Below are 19,707 nucleotides of genomic sequence, written 5' to 3'. Positions count from 1 at the left end.
TGTCATTAGCCATGACTATGTTTTCAGAATTCCTTCCTTCTGTTTTTTCTCTCACATCATGCTGTGAGCTCCTCTGATTATAAAAGTTACATGTGTTACCTGTTTTTTTGTAAAATGCTCTGAATATGATTTATTTCACTACAGGCTCTCCTAATCCTCTTTTTGATACGAACATAATTAACCCCCAGCACTGTAGGTTGAAATTCATCCAAACTCATGTTTGAGTCACCAATTATTTCTGATACCCTTCCAATTAACGAATTATTACATGCTGGATGACCTGTCTCTTCTGACAAAGAGTCTTCCTCCATGCTCGATTTGATTATATAGTAGGTTAATCTCAGATCTATTAGCCTGCTCTTTGTTACTCTGTCTCTGAAGCTTAAAGCTGAATGTGAGTCCCTGTCCTCACTGTAAGACCGTGATTTACAATCTTCCTTGGTGATTTGTCTTCTTCCAAGAAGAATAACTCCCTCCTTGTGTAATTACCGAAGTTATATCCTATCAGGAAATCATTCCCTAGAATCAACTTTGCATGGGAGAGAACTTCTAGGCAGAACCAAAAACTCATGGCAAACACACAGATTGAATTCAGGTAAGTACACCTTTAAGTTTACTGGCTTGGTCGCGTGATTTGTGGAGGCTGCAATTCCAGATATTCTCATGGACTTCCTGAGATACGAAACTTTCCCTTTTACATAAGGCTTAAATATTCTGAAATAATCTCCTGAAATGATGGAGGTCTGAGAACCAGTGTCTATCAGAGCCTTACAATATTTCCCACAGACTTTTCCCTCTACTATCATTCCATATGATTGCCCTTTACGTCTTTGACCTCTGTTCTGAGTCTTATTCGCATATACATGGGACCTAGGTTCCTCATTGTAACCTTTGTTGGAGCACCTCTTACTGCTGAAACAATTGCAGGCAAGGTGCCCAATTTTGTCACAATTGTAACATCTGGGTGGTTCGCTTCTTTCATTCTGATCACTGGTCTGTCTTAGATTTGATGGATGTTCAGAGATGTCCTGTAAGGTCACTGCTGTCAGTTTCTGCATGACTGAGTCCAGTCAATCAAGCAGAGGCTTTTGTAACTTCTCAACCTCTTCGCGAATCAGCTTTGTAGTTCCTTCGTTCGTGTTGCTGGATGGTTCTGGGGCTCTCATGGATATTACTCCCAGTTTCATTACTTCGTCTAGTCTTTCAATAACAGGTTGCTAGAGACGTTCTACTTCCTGTTTAATTATAGATCTCACATCATATAATTCAGGAATGGTTTCTGTTAATCGATTGATTATCTCAACACCATTTCCCTCACGTCCCCTTTTATTCTTGGACTTATCCTTCCTCTCCCTACTTTCTTTCTCCTGTTCTTGTTGTTTAATTGCGCTGCGATCTTCCTTAATGATGTTAACAAGACCGGCACGGATGTCCTGAAGCATCTGCTCCCTTTTTTTCACAGCACTGTAGCACTCATCCAGATTGGATATTCTTTTGCTGAAAGCTGTCTCTCTTAACTCTTGTCTCACCCCCAGTCTGAATTGCTGGAAGACAGCACAGTCCAAGTGGGATCTTTCCTCATTCAAGACATTCAGGGTACTTGCCACAGTTAACAATCTTCTGAAAATCGGACACACTTTTTCTGTGCTTTTGAGAGCATCTCTGGAGCTTCCACAAGTTAGGCCCCAAACGTCTCAATTTAGAGAATTGAGAGATTAGGACTTCCTTAAATTTAGAATATTCCAGAATCTCTTTTAGAACAGGGGAGAAGTATAGCAGTAAGCTTACCAGCTTACTGCAGTGTAGCACCAGTAGCTGAAAGTCTGTCCATCCTCCAACCTTTCTTAGCTTTTCAATATAGCAAAAGAACGCTATGATGTCTGTCTCTTCTCCCAAAAATTGCGGGAACACCTGTTGTGGATTTACACCTAAAGAATTCTGTATCGTTCATTCCTGAACTACTAATAGGAGTAGACATGCTTATACCTGAGTTTACAATGTACTACACTAGAAAATATTCAAATGACTCAAAATTTAACCTTTGCTCTTCAAATGCCCGGTCAGAATCCGAAACCTACTCACTGTGAACTGTCTAAGATTTCAATTTAATAGTACAATTCACATCCTGTCGGCTGTGTCATTTGTTATAACATGTTTGTTGGTAATGGTTACTTAATATGGTTTAACTCCTTTACTTAACTATCTCTTGAATAATTTGTCTTATCTCAACAGCACTTATAATGTATCTGTCTTTGTCTTACTATTATATACTTCAGCCCCTTAGATTAACCCGTGCACGAGTCTGATATACAAAGGAATTGTCTCAAGGTTAAGCCAACTTTATAACAAACAAACAAAGTTATAACAAAGCTTCTGAAGTTAACTTCTCTTAAGGTTCTAAGAAAATTTATTTGTTCCATTGCACCACCCAGAACCCTTAGATTGGAAAAACTTCTCAGTCAAGAAGTGAACCTTCAGATATGCATGTAGTTAATCTAATCTATTTCTATACTAAGTTATCAGTTATCAATACCTTGTATAATCAACCATGTTTGCAGTCGTAATTAACAATTATCTCCCGCTTAGATCCGAATAATTTATGAGTGGTGCATCAGATTCTTAGACACAGGCAGCAACCAAATTAATAAGAGCAAAAGGTTTGTTTAACATAAAGATCATCATACAGAGTAAAGAACTTTTATCACTGTACTACTAGATTACAAAGTAAAATTAATCAATATACATCACACAGTAATTAATACTACAAAAAACAATATGTTCATAAATTCAAAGCTTGCGTTCTTAGATTATATTTAAGAGCTGTAGAGATGTCTAATCCAGACAGCTTGATAGCTCTTAAACATAGCTAGCAATCAACACAAGTACAAATATAATACATAGCATATATTGCTCACTGACTTCCATTGAAATGTCACAGTTCTGTCTTAATTTTAGAATGAGTCTCAAAACTTTATGAATGTCTATGATTCTTAAGTTACAATTACCTTCCTCTCACACATTACTTGATTAAAGGTTTACTATACCGAACTCGAGGATTCCTCAGGCTTGTCCTTTCGATTCTTGGATTCCTTTCCTTCCAGACATTTTCTTCCCTTTATGTTAAGGCTAAAATTCCTGTCAGCTTAGGTTGGTACTCATTGAGTCTGCATACTGATCATCTATGCCTAGAATGTTCTTAGCGCGAGGCGATTCTGCATCCATAAGGCACGCTACCTGGCCACTATCTTTTCCGGGAGTTGCCTGTTGCTTCAAGAATACTCTATTCGTTCATCGTAGGGCTTGGAATCCGCGATCCCTCTAATCACGACCCGACACTTCCTACTTCTGCCACCGAGAGAGAACAGAGACTCCAGACAAAAAGCAAAAAGTGCTTGGGGGGGGGGGGTTCCAGCCCTTTTATATCAACCCCTACCAGGACTCCTCGTAACCCTAAATTTTCGCCTGATACGTTATTCCTTTGCACTTCTGGGTCTTGCCTTTTTGTAGCATCTTCCCCGAAATCTTGGGTTGCCACGTGCGTGTGCACCCGTGACCGCTTGAGGCAACTTATTAATCTGGTGTCTTGCCCGCGTACTTTGACTTTATAATCTCAGTTGGTTATATGCAATTTACACAGTAATTCTTTTATATCAATTCTAACAGAAAATATGTATATAACGAATTCATTGTCTAACATACAATTTAGTAGGTATTTTACAGGGAAATATTTGTCAGACTGTATATACAACTTATACTAAAATGCAAGCATATCCTTTTCAAGGGTTTTAACTTGTCAAATTATGAATGAAACATTCCTTAGTGAATTATATTCATTCACAATTTAACAGTACATCTGTCATAAGCATCCATGTGAAATTGCAAGTCAGTATATCAAGTAGTTTCTTTTATACAGCTGTCTGAAGCAAAACTGTTGCCTGTATCCCTTGAAATGGATAAAATTGAGTGTCGTGCGGTTATAAAATTCTTTGTAAAAGAAGGTTTAATGCCAAAAGAAATTCACTTGAAGTTCATAAAGGTTTATGGGCACTCTTCTCCTTCGTTTTCAACAATTAAGGAATGGGCTGGCAAGTTTAAACGTGGCCGTACCAGCCTTGAAGATGATCCATGTGAAGGACGTCCAAAAAGTGTAACAACACCAGAAATCATTGATCATGGGCACGATATGGTATTGGATGACTGGCGAGTCAAAGCACATGAAATTACTGAGGCTATAGGCATTTCAAAAGAACGTGCAGGATATATTTTGCATGAAGAATTGCAAATGAAAAAGCTTTGTGCAAGATAGGTGCCATGCTTGCTCACTGCAGATCAAAAACGTACACTTGCATGAAAATCTCTGAACAGTTCTTGGAGCATTTTAACAAGAATAAAACTGATTTTGTGCATCAATTTATTACTATGGATGAGACTTGGATTCACCATTACACACCAGAATCCAAATAGCAGTCAAGTCAAGTGGACAGAAGCCGGTTGTTCAGCACCAAAGAAGACAAAGTTGGTTCCATCAGCAGGAAAGTTCATGGCATCAATGTTTTGGAATGCTAAAGGCATTTTGTTTATTAATTATCTTGAAAATGGTAAAACAATAACCGGGGAATATTATTCCGATCTTTTAACCATACTAGACGAAAAAATTCATGAGAAAAGACCTGGTTTGTAGAAGAAAAAAATCATCTTTCATCAGGACAATACACCTGCCCACAAAGGTATTTTAGCAATTGGAAAATTAAGGGATCTGCACTATGAATTGTTGTAACATCCACCCTATTCCCCAGATTTGGCTCCCTCTGACGTCTATCTCTTCCCAAAACTGAAACTTTTCCTTGCTGGTCAGCATTTTCCTTCGAATCAAGAAATTGCAGCTGTAGAGGGGTATTTTGCAGATGTTACTGAGAACCACTACATGGACAGGATAATGGTACTGAAGCATCACTGCAATAAATGTATTAGTCTTAAGGGAGATTATGTTGAAAAATAAAAATAAATCTGAAATTATAATTCGTTTTTTTCATTGTTAGGCTGAGAACTTTTCATGCCACTCTCGTAAGGAGAGTTAATCAGGTAGGGGTTAAGATGGATGAGTAATATCATTAAGCATGAGCTGCAGAAGAAGAAAATGCTGTAGAGGGTATATTAAGGAAAAAGGTGACCAGCAAACTTATGAACAGTACAAGACTCAGGCGAGGAAGGCAAAATCAGATTATGAGAAGGATCTAGCCAAGCAGGTGAAAGGAAATCCCAAAGAGTTCTTTTGTTATGTGGCAAGTAAGAGGAAGAATGACTATGGAAGATTAACCTTACTAAGTGCCGATGGTGACAAAGTGACAGAAGCAGATAAAATAGCTGAGTTACTGAATGACCACTTTGCAAGAGTATATCATCCAAGTGAGGTTACTACTATAATATATGTGACAGAGAGTGAAGTTGGTAGCAGAGGTGGATGAATTGGAGTTTCTTAGGATATTGTAGAATCTCAATGTAAATCAGCTGTGGGATTAGATGGGATATCAGCTAAAGGTTTTGTGAGAATGTGCAAGAGAACTGGCAGTGCCTTTGACTAAGCTGTTTAATTTAAGTCTCAGCTCTGGTAGAGTTCCAAATGAGCAGAAAGAGGGCAAAATTGTACCTTTGCATAAGGCAAGTTCTAAAACTATAGTATCAAATTATAGAAGACCAATCAATATCTCAGGTGTGGCGGTAAAAGTGCTAGAAAAATTGGTCAAAAAGAGAATTCCAGAATGGTAGATAAAAATGTGATAGTGTGAGGGTAATTAAATTTTTATAATAGAGTAACAGATGAGTTGTATAAAGGATATATCTACATGATGATTCTGCTGGATTTTGCAAAAGCATTTGACAGAATACAACATGGAATTGTTATGCAAATTAGTACAAATAGGGATGAATATGACACACTGGTTATTTAGATAAGAGAGTGGCTGCTGGACACATATCAAAAAAGTGATATATGGAGGTGCATAATCGAGGCAAAAAGGTTAGTAAATTACTAAGACATGACTAACCCCTTCACAAAACCATGTTGCCCCTGCAATTCGGTGTTGGAACCATTGCTGTTATTGTACATCAGCGCTTCCCAAACTGTGATCCGCGTCACCCTTGGGGCCATAGGTTTTGTTGAGGGGGCCGTGAAATAATAAAAACAAATTGAAAATGTTTCAAGACTAAGTAGATTTTTTTATCTTAAAATAAACTTATTTAATTTTTATTATTTCTTTTTTTGTTATTTTTTATATTTTAATGGGAAAAAAATCACATTGCTTGCAGGTTCACAAATTTTGTTTCCTGCGTATTTCAGCGCTTAATAAATATTAGTAAATATATGCTTATTCATATAAGTTTCATTTAATTTATATGAATTGCAGTTTCAAATATTTCACCTGATATTGACTTTTTGTGTAGCAGTATTGAAACACATCCATCACATTAAATTGTTATTAAACTTCTTTTATGTTTTTAATTTTTTTAATTACTAATCGTTTTACGTTTCATGTACTTGTAATGCAAATGTACAATAACAATATATCTATATAAAAATATAAGATAATGTGCCATGTCAAACGTGTATGTAAGATGCTAAAAATGTAATATTTGCATTTGATTTTTGCAATATTCGCAGTGTATGTTTTGTATTGAATATAAATACAATAAATATTGTATTATAATAATATATGTCTATATTACGATTTTTTTTCGAGGGGGGCCTTGAAATATTTTAATTTTTCCAAAGGGGGCCCTGACATCCAGAAGTTTGGGAAGCACTTTTGTACATAAATGATATAGGATACAAACTGAAAGGAAATATTCAGTTGTTGATGATGCAAAATCACTTAAAGCAATTAACTATTCAAGGCAATGTGGAGAGCTTGCAGGATGATTTAAATAGGCTGTCAGTATGGACAAAAAGATAATGGGTGGCAGTTTAATGTGGAGAAATGTAAAATTAATGTTAAAGTAAATGAAAACTCTTTCATTTTGTTCTTCAATGATGCTTGTGTATTTGAGTCTACAGTTCACCTCTGAAAGCTGCTCAACTTTGATTTGTTTTAAAACTTTCGTACTCTTTTTTTTTCAGTATGAAATGATTTTATCCTGATTAAGACTAAATAGTGATCACTTTCTATTTCAGATCCTCCGTGTACTCTTGTGTCTTGAACGGGTGGCAAAACTTCGCTATCTACTATAACATCATTAATGAGACTGTTTATTTCTTGCATCTACTCTCCATGTGAATTTGTGCACGGTTTTGATGTTGGAACATGGTGTTAGTAATAACTAGTCCATGTCCTGGACAGAAATTCAGCATGCGCTTACCATTATTATTAGCTTTGCTCGTTTCTTCAAATTTTCATAAAACATTTCTGTATATCCAGTAATCATTTCCTACTCCTGTTTAGATCTCCAACAAGGACCAGCTTTTCCCTTTTCATTGTATCTTCTCTAATTCCTCAAAAAATGCCTCCATTTCTTCCTTAACCACGTCCGTCAATATAGATAAAATGCATCACTCCTCTACACTTCGTATCCATCACATATTTCAATGTAATATCAATGGTATTACAATTTTAATATGCACTTCGCATCCAGGGTAACTTGGACGTATATATACATCCTGGCTGGTTGGGTGGTTAATAGAATCTTCTGTAGGACCATAGGCAATAATAAGTCTCATTATCCAGTTCCCCATTCTAATATTTCTCACATCACTCTACTTAATATTGCCTGCCATTCAAGAAGATTATCCTCGTATTTAGTGTTGAATACTATATCTGCTGTTTCTTTTCCCTGATTGTTATTGCCTGGATATAACATTTTGTATTTGTTGCTTAGAAAAATCTCAACTTTTTTTGTTTTCTTTGTTTCAGTCAGGTGCTATTATGTTGATCTGGTACTTATCTACTTCTGCTAGTTCTATTTCTTTTTCCATTGATACTTCTTATATTGATAGGATAGTACCAATCTTAAACTCTGCTGATGTTGAGTTGGGACTTGTTTCAGTAACTGACTTTGCACTGTTTGCCCTGGTTTCCTAACAGAAACAACTAGGGGCCTTGTTTAACCAGATGATGTCCAAGCTGGCATGAAATTCATGTACCATCATTTTACATTGTGGTTTAATCTACTAAGAATACAATTTGGTCAGCTAAATCCCAAATTGCCAGCCTATCCTCATTTCTTCCATATCTAAATAGATACCAAACAGGTGCACCACAAGAAGGTGAGGATTGGACATTAGATCAGAAGCTCCAGTTGATTCTCTACATTCCTTAATTTGCTAAAAGGCCATTAGCAAATTAAGTTTCATGTATCTTGATCTGGGTGTGCTTAAGAATCAAAGCATTCTTCTCCTGGTTATACAGCTTTAATCCTTAAGCACTTCCAGATCAAGACATATGAAATCTAATTCACTAATAGCAAACAATGTGTGATGAATATGCTTATGTATAAGGGCTAAAGAAACTTTAAAACTTTGTGATAAGCTTGCTTAGCTCTATATGAAAGCTCCTTATCATCTTAATTTATGACCTTAATTTTTATATTTATAAACTTTGAAACATTATTATCCCTACACTTTTAAGAAAAATTAGCTGATTAATCAGCAAGGCTTTAAATTTTGTGCTCTCACAATGATGTACCAGTTGTTTAATGTCTCTCTGTAGACTGTTCATATTTGAGAGATTTTTTAAGACTAAAATCATAGGATTAAAACATTTTTTTTTAATTGTTAGCTATTTATTTAGAAACTAACAGCGACTAGTTTTGTTCAAATATGAAGCAAAAAAATTAAGAACATGTTGGAGATGTTAAGCTTAAAAGAAAAGAATGAGAAAAAAACATTTTAATTTTGCCTGTTACTGTTCATTCATGAGCTTGCTATTCACGTTCCCCTTATATATATCCTTTTATATCTATATCATTATTATTATATACATGTCTCCATGGAGTTCAGAGCCTCATCATGGGAGATCCTCACTAACTTTTATACACATAAAACTTATACCTCTCCTTAAATTCATTTGTTCACCACTCTATGCAAAAAATTTAGTCCACACACCCTTACTTACCACAGTCTAACACAACTTCCACAAATGACCCCTAGTTCTCTGACTATTTATCATATATTGTAATATTTCCTTTGCATCAATTGTATAAAACCTCTTTAATATCTTAAAAGTTTCTATTACGTCTCCTCATTTCCGCCTATCAGTTAACTTTGTAACCCACACATCTTCAGCCTATCCTCTTAGGGAGTATTTCACAGACCTGTCACCTCCTGATCAGAAGAAACCCAGGGGACCAAATCTGTGCACAATGGTCAAGACATGGCTAAATCATAGCCCTTATAAAGAGGAACAATAACTTCCTAGGAACTAACTTGTTAGGAAACTTCATCAGTTTCCTGCAATCCAGCACCATCAGTGTGGTACCATGGTTACATACTTGGTATTATTTTCTACTAAAGATATTAATTCACACCATTTCAACTGCTAACACTATATAAAACCCAAATCTCTCCAACTTTAGAATAATTTTTCACATTTGATATAATGCACCAAAAACCTCACTAAGAATCTTTATGCCATACGCAAAGAGACCAATCCATTCTACCGAATGGATTGGTCTGTGTTTGTTACTATTTTTCATAAAATTTTTATTTTCATTTCATGAGTGAACAGATAATTTTGCAAAGTTGAAGCCTCAGTTTGATGAACTGACCTGAAGTATTCAACTGGCTGGCTTTGTTGATTTACTAGCAACAGGCTGTGGGTTTATATCCCATTAAAGCAGTATACTTCAGGGACCACTGATGTGTATAGGTTCTATTTAGCATTTCTTCCAAATAAGAAAGCACTAATCTACTCCATAATTATGCTGCTTTTTACATACCTGATAATATTTTAGTGTAAACAGACCCACACTGCCAATAAGCTGAATATTTTTAACTAAACTTTGCAGTGTTCAATAGCTTGGTTGGCTAAGTTGATAGTGCACCTGTTTTCCTGTCAATATGGTGTGAGATATAAATTCATGAAGCATGGGTATATGAGGAAGTCTTTATATGTTTGAGACAGTTTACATTGCTCAGTAACAGATGCTAGATTCCAGTTGCTTATCGGAAAGCTGAAGTGACAAAAAAAATCACATCTGATCTCCAGCAACCTGCTTTAGAGACTAAACATTATCTAACCCATAGCCCATGCATTTTTCTAAATGTGATTTACAACTTTCATGGTGGAATTCACAAAAAAAAAAAAAATAAATAAATAAATAAAATTTTCAAGCCATTTTTGCTCACTTCATCGGCTTCCTGAATGTCGCGTTTATTGGAAATGCATACACTCGCACACACACAAATATATATATAATTATGGTCTCTTCCAAGAAACTACCTTTTACCATTATATGTTTAAATATTATACTGTATAATTTATTATTTAACTGATAAACTCATTTACCATGTTATTTTTTGTATTTTGAATGTATAGATGGAATGCACAACTTCTTGAAGATATCTTGGTTATTTGCTTGAATTCTAACAAGCTAGAAGAGGCATGGTGAGCATAATATGTAATATGACTTGTTATATGATGTGATATTATAATAGTGCTCCATGTTCATAGAGAATTTTCATATAATAAACCTATGAAACCCATTACAAATAACCTTCCTTTTTCCTCTATATAATAATCCATATCTTCTTCCTCTTTGTAACTTTTTTTTTTTATACTGCTTGATGCAGGATCTGCTATGATTATGCGACTCTGGGAAATCCCAATCAGCTTGTCTCAGGGTCTGGCTTTGGGGGTGGGAACAATTTTTATGACTGCAGATGTATGTGTTCACAGGGCCATTTGCCTGTTCTGAGAGATAAAAAAAAAACTGAGTTTTCAGGTGAAAAAATCCCCTACCTCTGTGTGAGACTGGCTAACTCACCTTTAGTCAAAAGAGACTAGATAAAGGTTCCTCATGTTTTGAACAGGAATCGAACCCAGGTCTTTTCGACCAAAGGGCTTTGTCAATACCGACTCAGCTATGGAGGCTCTTATATAATAATCCATATATACAATAATTTATAGAATGTATAAATTTGTATAATTGTCATGTATAATCTATTTCAGCATCATGATTAACAATAACAATGAGAAGTCAAGCAGAAAAATATAGATGATATCCAGGAAATAGCTTACCTCCTGAAACCTTCCAGATCTACTTCACAGATCTCTTAGTTCTGCTCTCTGAGATCTGTTGAACCACTCCTGCTTTTCCTAACAGAAATCAACTTTCAGCTTCTTTAATTGCTACAAATCTCACTTTCTCTAATAACAACCTCTTTGGCTCTTTTCATCTCAAATGCATCAACTGTGCATATGTTTGCTCTCTAGTATCTCATGTAGTATCTAATTTATAATTTATTTTCCTTGATATGGATAAAAATTTTATCTTATTCTATCAGTAAACTTCAAAATGCAAAGGAACTCAAAATTCTAACAATTATTGATTTCTTCAACAGATGAATTGAAATTTGTGTTGTTGCTAGTGTGTATCTAATCTGAAATCTGAATTCACTTTGACATGAGACAAGCATCTATACTAGAGAGAAAGACATCTGCTGAGAAAATTCCTAAAATGACAATTTTGATGTGCACAAGACTGTTTGTTATCTTGATTTCTGTTGGACCACATCATCAAGAGACACATTAGCATTAGTTCAATTTCTGTGTATTCTACTAGCATGATGCTGTCTATTACTTTAAGTGTGTTAATGTGCACTGTGCTAACACTTGGATAAAGGATTAAACAAGAATATAATTTCTTGGCATGTTTAATTTGTATCACTTTTGTTTTAAATTTGCTATTTTTTCAAGTTAAAATTAATTATATGATTTACTTTTCATTTAATGTGATTGTCATATTTTGTTTAAAATATATTAAAATTACTAAATATAAGGAAGTCTATTAGTTATTATCATTCTGTGTGTTCTTAGTAAACTGTGGGATGTTTTGGAGCATAATACTAACTAGACTGTTATTCAAAGATTAACCTTTTCTATTCAGTATTAATTACCAGAATTTTATGTAGGCAACCAGTTATTAATTATGGCTTTATGTAGGGAATTGGCTGTAAAGATTTTGTCAGCACATCACGGTTAACACAGTAAGGTGTAAAATCTGTAGCACATCAGGAGGTTAAGAAGTAAGGAAGCTATTGATATTTTACTTGAGCACTTTGGAATTGTAGTCTGTGGTACCTGAGGAAAGCTGTTTCAAGGTTGCATTAAATGATAATAAAATGAATGAATAATAAATGATAATAAAATAAAATGCTCATGATAATACTTTAGGAAAGGCATAAAGTAAGAGATGAATGTGCATGAGACTATGATTGAAGTGAGTCTCTGAACAAGAGGTCATCATAAACCAGATTATCCTCTTCTCCTCTGGCACCAGTTAACAGAGGTTTAATTAGTTGCTTTGTTCATAATTCAAAACAGTCCAAATTTCTGCAGCACTCTTTAACCTTTAAGCTTTTACTGTTTACATTTTATGTTATGTGTTATCTGCTAAAACACATTTTACAATTTTTACTTCCAATTTTAACCCTTTTTTTTTAAATTCTATGTTTTATTATTTTGTTTTCCCTCTTCATTTTAAAAGTAACTCATGACAACTGTATAATCTGAATTTAGTTTAAAATTATTAAACTATATAATTAAACTTACTTATTCAAAATAGTATGCCTACATAACTTACAATTAATGGTGGTGTTTTAATTAAAATATGACAGCATGATAACAGTAACACAAAGGAGTTTGAGGATTTGAATTAACAGGTAGTTCCAGAAATTCATTGCTGATGATATTTCTAAGTGTAAGATTAGAGTAGCATGAACCTAAGAGTTCAGAAAATCCCTTTGCATTGTAATGATTCATTAAATTTATATAAAATACTTACTTTATTTAAAAAAAAGGAGGAATGATAACTTCTTTGTCTCTGTTTATTAGTGTATGTTCTTCAGTAATCAAGTAATCCTTTGCGCTACCTTGGTCACTTTAGTAATATGCCTACCAACTCTGTCTACTATCACCAACTCTCTAGCTTCATCCATTTCCTGGAGTACATTTCTCTCAGTGTGGTACACAGCTCGTAATGTGGAAACTTGTAAAGTTATCCAAAAATGCATAACTTTACAATTTTCCACATTAAACTGATACCTGTTATCTTTTGATCACACACTGTCAGCTTATTTAAATCACTACATTGCCTTGATTAACTATTACCCTACCCGATTTTGCAGTTAATCAGCAAAACTGTTTCCTTTCAAATCGTTTCCTATATCATTTATGTACAAATTAAACAGTAATGATCCAAGCATACTTCTCAATACTGTAATAGAAGGAAAGTTCCTGGAAAAAGAGGAAAGGATATACTGTCAATGAGATGCATTGATAGTGTGTCTGGAGTGACTGATGTTCAGAGTTGAAGCTTCCAGAAAAGCATATAACAAGACCACACCTGTCAAGGATTGCTGTGGCACATCACCGAGCAACTGAGTGACCATATGGCATCTGATGATGGCCAATGAAATAGATGGTCCAAGCATAAGGCCTTGTGGCACACCTCTAGTCACCTGCTTTCTCCTGGATTCTTCTCCTTCACGCAATGTGCTTTAGTATCTATCCATTAGTTTTCCTCATATGCAAATCACCAGTTTCACATCAATCTCCATTTTCCAATTTGCATAACAAAGTTCCATGTATCCTGTCACACACTTTTGCGAAATCCAGCAGTATCATCATGTACACATTCCCTTTATCTAACTCAGCTGTCACTCCGTTATAGAAAGTTAGTAAATTACTAAAAGCAAGCCCGACCATTCACAAAGTTCTGCTGTTCCCCATAGATGCCTGCTTTATGCAAAGGAACTATTTTGCTCTTCTTCTTCCATGACCTTGGGACTTTACCAGAGCTGAGACTTAATGGCTTAGACAAGGCAATGCCATTTCCTTCCCATATTCTTGTAATGCATGAGCTGATCTGTGGCCATATTTGCATTCAGATTCTGCAGCATCCTAAGTACTTCATCAACCTCTATTCTTTCAGTTCCTGTCACAGGAACATCCTCATTATATTATAAACCTTGCAAAAGTGGTTATTCAGTAACTCAACTATTTCATCTGCTTCTGTCACCTTGCTATCATCAGCATCACTAGGTAAATTTATCCTTCCATAATCATACTACCTTTTCTTTGGGATTTACTTTGGTCTGCTTGGCTAATTCCTTCTTGTTATAGTCAGAATTCGCCTTCCTTACCATGCTGGTCACATTTCTTGTCTGAACCTTGTGAGCTTACTGATTGCTTTCTCCTTATATACCCTCCACATTTTATTTTTCTGCTGCCCCTGTTTAATGATACTACTCATCCATCTAAATGCTACCTGGTTTATTATCCTAAATTTGGATATGCAGTCTGATGTTGCATCCTTCAGATAGTCAAGGGATATATTGCTAGCATTGTTCCCTTTCAGATTCTGATTGCATTAGTGCTGCTTCAAGCTACCTCCTGAGCTGGTCGTAATCATCTGCCCTGTAATTTCACATACTCCCCTTCTAAGCTGAAAATTGCATCACAACCTGTCAAGACCATATTGATTACTCTTTCCCAGTCAGAGGGAAAGTAATCAATATGGTCTTGATCCAATACTCCAAAAATAATCCAATAATAAAAAATCCAACTCAAACGAGGAGTCCCTTCTATCCATGCTGTTGCAAATAATTATCTCTTATTAAGTCTATAAATTCCATTCCCTTCCTACCATGTGATTTTTCCTCCTTCCATTATGTTATGGACGACTTCAGCTACAGAGATATGCCATATTTGCCAGCGTATAAAATGCACTGGCCTATAAGACACACCCCCTTTTTTGTACACATTTTTTAGGAAAAAAACTTTATCACTGAATATTATAATGAATTTACAGTATTTCAAATATAAAGTAATAAGTAGGTCTACTTTCAACAAATACCTAATCTAACTAGGAAAGAGTACCCACCTTTTAATCTTCTTCGTCAAAACCCAGAAGTTCATCTCCAGAGTTAAATAAGAGACACTTGAAACCTCTTCTAAATCAGAATCTGAGTCCTCATACAACAAATTGTCCTCTGTACCATCCAGTGCATTACTAATGTCACACTTGTTAAATGATTTAACCACTGTCTCAGTTTTCACAGCATCCCATGAAGCTTTGACCCACTCAGAAACTTGCAAAATGCTAGGATTCTTCCTGATGGCGTAACCTCAAAATATGAAGACTGCATCCAGCAGTCTTCTGGATGCAGTGTTCCACTTCTCCTTCATAAATCCCTGAAATGGTTTATTAATACAGACATCTAAAGGTTGAAGCTGACTAGTTAGACCTCCTGGTACAGCTAACTTGGTTTTCAATTCCTTCAGTTTATTTTTAACATCTTCTGTTCTGTGAGAACGAAACTGATCCCATAGGTGCAGGGCAGGCTTCTTCAACAGTCCGCCAGAGCGCCTAGACCAAATGTTATCTATCCATAACTGGAATACATAACTAATGTAACTGGAATGCTCTCACACACACTGCAAGGAAGCAAGAAAGAATTCGCATAACTCGGAACGGAGAAAATTTCCAGAAATGAAAGTAATAAAAAACTGAGTATCGGCGTATAAGACGCACCCTGTTTTTCAGACCTATTTTCAAAGAAAAAATGTGCATCTTATATGCTGGCAAATACAGTAATTACTTGATCTACATTTCACTGTGTTAATTTGCTGATGCATGTGTTCTACATCATTCTTGGCACCATATGGCCTATAGTAGCAACCAGTTATATATTTTGGCCTTTTGGTTTCAATATCACATCAGATTGCCTGAAATGAACTGTGATATCCACATACCTGTCTCCTAATCTTTTGGCTGCAATTCATTTGCTATTAGCCATGTATCACTAATACATATAACTTTTGGTTAGGTTGTACTAACCAATGCCAAAAACCACCTTTACATTGTTTAGTGACTACCCCATTCAATATTGTTGCCTGAGAGACTAGATTTTGCTTTTTTTTTTAACTCTTGCACTGACTCACCTAATGGGTGCCTGACCATACATTCACTTGCATCTACCCTAATTGCTTTAGTTTTCCTGACTTTGCACTTCCACAAAGCCTTTTGATGATGTTAAGCTTTTTAAGAGCTTTATTAGATATATTTGTAATATGAGTTGTAAATCTGAGTACCTAGGTTGAGGCCTAAGTATTTTGGAGACTGTTTTTTTCTATTTTGGTATTAAATATTTTGATTTGAGGGTTGTAATTGTGTCTGTTTTTTCTATCAGTGGAGAAGATGCTTAGTTTTGTTTTTTCTGGGTTTATCTGTAGTTTAAATTCCTTTGCCTATCTTTCTAAGCCTTTTATTGAATTATTTAGAACTTTTTCAGATTGTTGAGGATTACTGCTTGTATGCCAGATTGATATATCATCTGCACAGCATACTATTTTTGTGTCATTTATTATGTGAGGATGGATATTGTTCATATAGATGAGAAATGGGAGTGGACTTAGAACAGAACCTTGTGGGACTCCAGCCCAAGTTCGATGCATGTTGGAATTGATGCATTCCCCCTTATTCCGGTATCGTATGCAATTTTTATTAACTTTTATCTCCAAATGTGGTCATAGACAGCTGGGAGTTCCAAAAATATTGGTGTTGTCTTCTTTGATGGTTTTTCTTGAAAGCCATCTATGACTGATTGGCAAAGATAAAATAATTGATCTTCTGTACTATGTTGAAACCTGTATGCAGTTTGATTTTGTTATTTTCTAAGTGCCAATTCATAAGTGTGGTATGTATTATTCTTTTGTTTAGTTTACAGAGAGAGAGAACTACTCAAAGCTATTGGTCTGTAGCTTTTACAGTCACTAGGGTTTTTGTTAGGTTTTAGTAAGGATTTAATGACTGATGTTTTCCAGATTTTTAGTAGTTAACTGTATTCCAGGAGGTGTTAAATATCTTCAGAAGGCAGTTTTGGGCTATTTTCCCCATGTTTTTAATCATATGTCCAAATATAAGATCAATTCCGGATGATTTGTCGGGGTCAATTTGACTAATTGCTGTTTCTGATTCTGTCATTGTGAGGTCCTGAGTAAAGATGTATTCAGAAGGCTAGGTTTTGGATTGTATTAGCAAATGTTTTTCTGGGTTTATCTGTAGTTTAAGTTCCTTTGTCCATCTTTCTAAGCCTTTTATTGTATTATTTAGGACTTTTTCAGATTGTTGAGGATTACTGCTTGTGTGCCAGAATGCTATATCATCTGCACAGCATGCTATTTTTTGTCATTTATTATGTGAGAATGGATATTGTTCATATAGATGAGAATGGGAGTGGGCTTAAAATAGAACCTTGTGGGACTTTGTGGAAATTTTCCTGCACTTTTTGTCTTCTTTGTTGTATTGCAGCTCATTTGCATTAGAGTAATGTTTGGCTGTTTAGAATAAATTTGCTATCTGTTTGTTTGTTGCTGCTGTATTGGTTCTTGAGGAGACTGTGTTTGAAGAGTAGTCAGTATCTGGAAGTGTTGCGTTGTTTAATAATCTGATGATGTTCCAGTGTTGTGAGTCTTTTCTTCGATCTATCTATTGAAGGATTCTTCCCATTTTTTTTGTTTGCAGTTAGAAATTTCATCTTCTATGTTTTGAGTTAATTCTATTAACTTCTTTCTGTTGTCTTCTGTATTATTTTGTTTTAACTGTTCATTGATAATATCTCTTTCAGTAATTATAGCATTGATATTGTGATCTTTCCAAAATGGATCCCAATTGTTTTTCTTGAGTCCTCTGGTGAATTTTTTGCAGCTTTCTGTATGTTGTTAGTTAGTTCTAGTAGTTGCTGATTTGGAAAATACTAAAGAATAACTTTAATGAATGCAGTAGTAGAGAGGTAACAGAAGCAGATGGAATTGTTGAGCTACTACTGAGTGACCATTTTGCAAGGATATCATCCAAGTGAAAATATTGTTATGGCAGAGGTGACAGGGACTGGTATGAGAACAGAGGTTAATGAATTAGAGATGCTTAGGATATTGCAGAATCCGAAAGCAAATAGAGCTGTGGGACTGGATGGGATAACAGCTCACATGTTAAGAAATTGTTTGGGATGATGCCTTTGACTAGGCTGTTTAATTCGGGTCTCAGCTCTGGCAAAGTCCCAAGAGAGTGGAAGGAGGACAGAATAATTCTTTGCATAAAGGAGGAAATAAGTCTGTGGTAGCAAATTAGATCCTCCTTGGTCTATCAGATTCTGAAATACAGACAGATCAATCAGTATTTCAGGAGTGGTGGTAAAAGTACTGGAAAAGTTGGTCAAAAAAGGGAATTCGAGAATGGGTGAATAAGAATATTTATTTATTTATTTATGCTTATGGCTACATGAAAACTGTAAGTGAAAAGTACAATCACAATTTCCAAAAACAAATGATGAAAATCTTAAATAAAAGTTCATAAAAGGCACAACCTGCTTTCTAAGTCTTTCCTTTTTTAAAAAAATAAAGCAAAAGTAACTTGTCGTAATCAAGCCAGGGACAATTATCATCCTGCTGCAACAAGTATGACAAGGCTGCATGTTCTCACAACACTTCACAACATAAATGTAGCTGTATCGGAGGTTTAATTAGAGAGCAGTTGTGTCTTGTGTGAGAAAACTTGATCCATTAGAGGAGGCCCATTTCACACTGTATCATCATCTTCTAACATGAGGAGGAGTTCTGCTGATACTGTGATGAGGACTATGAGAGTAACTACGAAAATAACGTCTTTGTGGTGACAGGACCACGATCTTTTGTTTCCTCCATAACCACTGCCACCATCATACCAACTACAGGTCAAGGTCCAGGCTGGAAAGCCAATTCAAGGCCTCATCCATCACCTTGTTTATGTCCTGTAGGCCACCACCATGAAATTGGTGCTTGGGCAGTCGTACACAGTATGAGTAATTGTCTGAGCCACGGGAGAACAATCACAATAATGGTGATCTGACAGCCCCCATTTATGTAGAAGATAGCCAAATCTGCCCTGACTAGTTCTGATCCTGTTTATGGATAACCAAATCTTCCTAGGAAGATCAAAACCAGGCTGTGGAGCACAGGGATCTTCTACCAGGAAGCCGTTTGTTGGGAGATTGTTGGACCAGTATTCTCTCCATATGTGAGATATTGATGGCAGCGCAGCTGAAGAGAGTTCATCCGTGGATCAGAGAGGCTTTCTAGATTTGAGGTGAAGACTAGGTGGGTTTATGAGAGTCTGGTGTAGGGGTAGAGTGGGTTGCTCATTGCTTTATTAAATTCCTTAATCGAGGCTTGTCTTCTTCATATGTGTGGTGGAGCAATGTTAGATAGAACAGGCAGCCAGGAGAGAGGGGTGCTTCTCACTGTCCCACTAATTGTGCGCATGGTAGAGTTCAGCTGAGTGTCTATAATGTTAGTGTGTGTACTTCTTTCCCAGACAGGGGCACAATATTCTGCTGCAGAGAATGCGAGGGCTAGTGCAGACAACCTTAGGACTTCTGCACCACAACCCCAGGTTGTTCCAGCAAGTCTTGAAATGATGCTATTTCTGGTTTTAATTTTATTGGAGTGGTTGATGATG

General features: G+C 35.8%; 1 protein-coding gene across 1 annotated transcript in view; it reads left to right on the top strand.

The window, feature by feature from the left end:
• Positions 1–19,707, top strand: part of LOC150107135 (small ribosomal subunit protein mS39-like) — a 369,834-nt gene that overhangs the window by 272,134 nt on the left and 77,993 nt on the right. The window contains exon 16 of the mRNA XM_090391018.1: positions 10,527–10,595. Within this exon, the coding sequence (XP_090247144.1) occupies positions 10,527–10,595 (69 nt within the window). The remainder of the gene's footprint in view (positions 1–10,526; positions 10,596–19,707) is intronic.

This window comes from Typopeltis vanoorti, chromosome 4 (genome assembly GCF_054136105.1).
Source record: "Typopeltis vanoorti isolate ZY-2024b chromosome 4, IOZ_Tvanoo_1.0, whole genome shotgun sequence".
Classification (NCBI taxonomy): Eukaryota; Metazoa; Arthropoda; class Arachnida; order Uropygi; family Thelyphonidae; genus Typopeltis; species Typopeltis vanoorti.
Note: the sequence above shows the minus strand (reverse complement) of the source record. Positions and strands in the feature narration are given on the sequence as shown.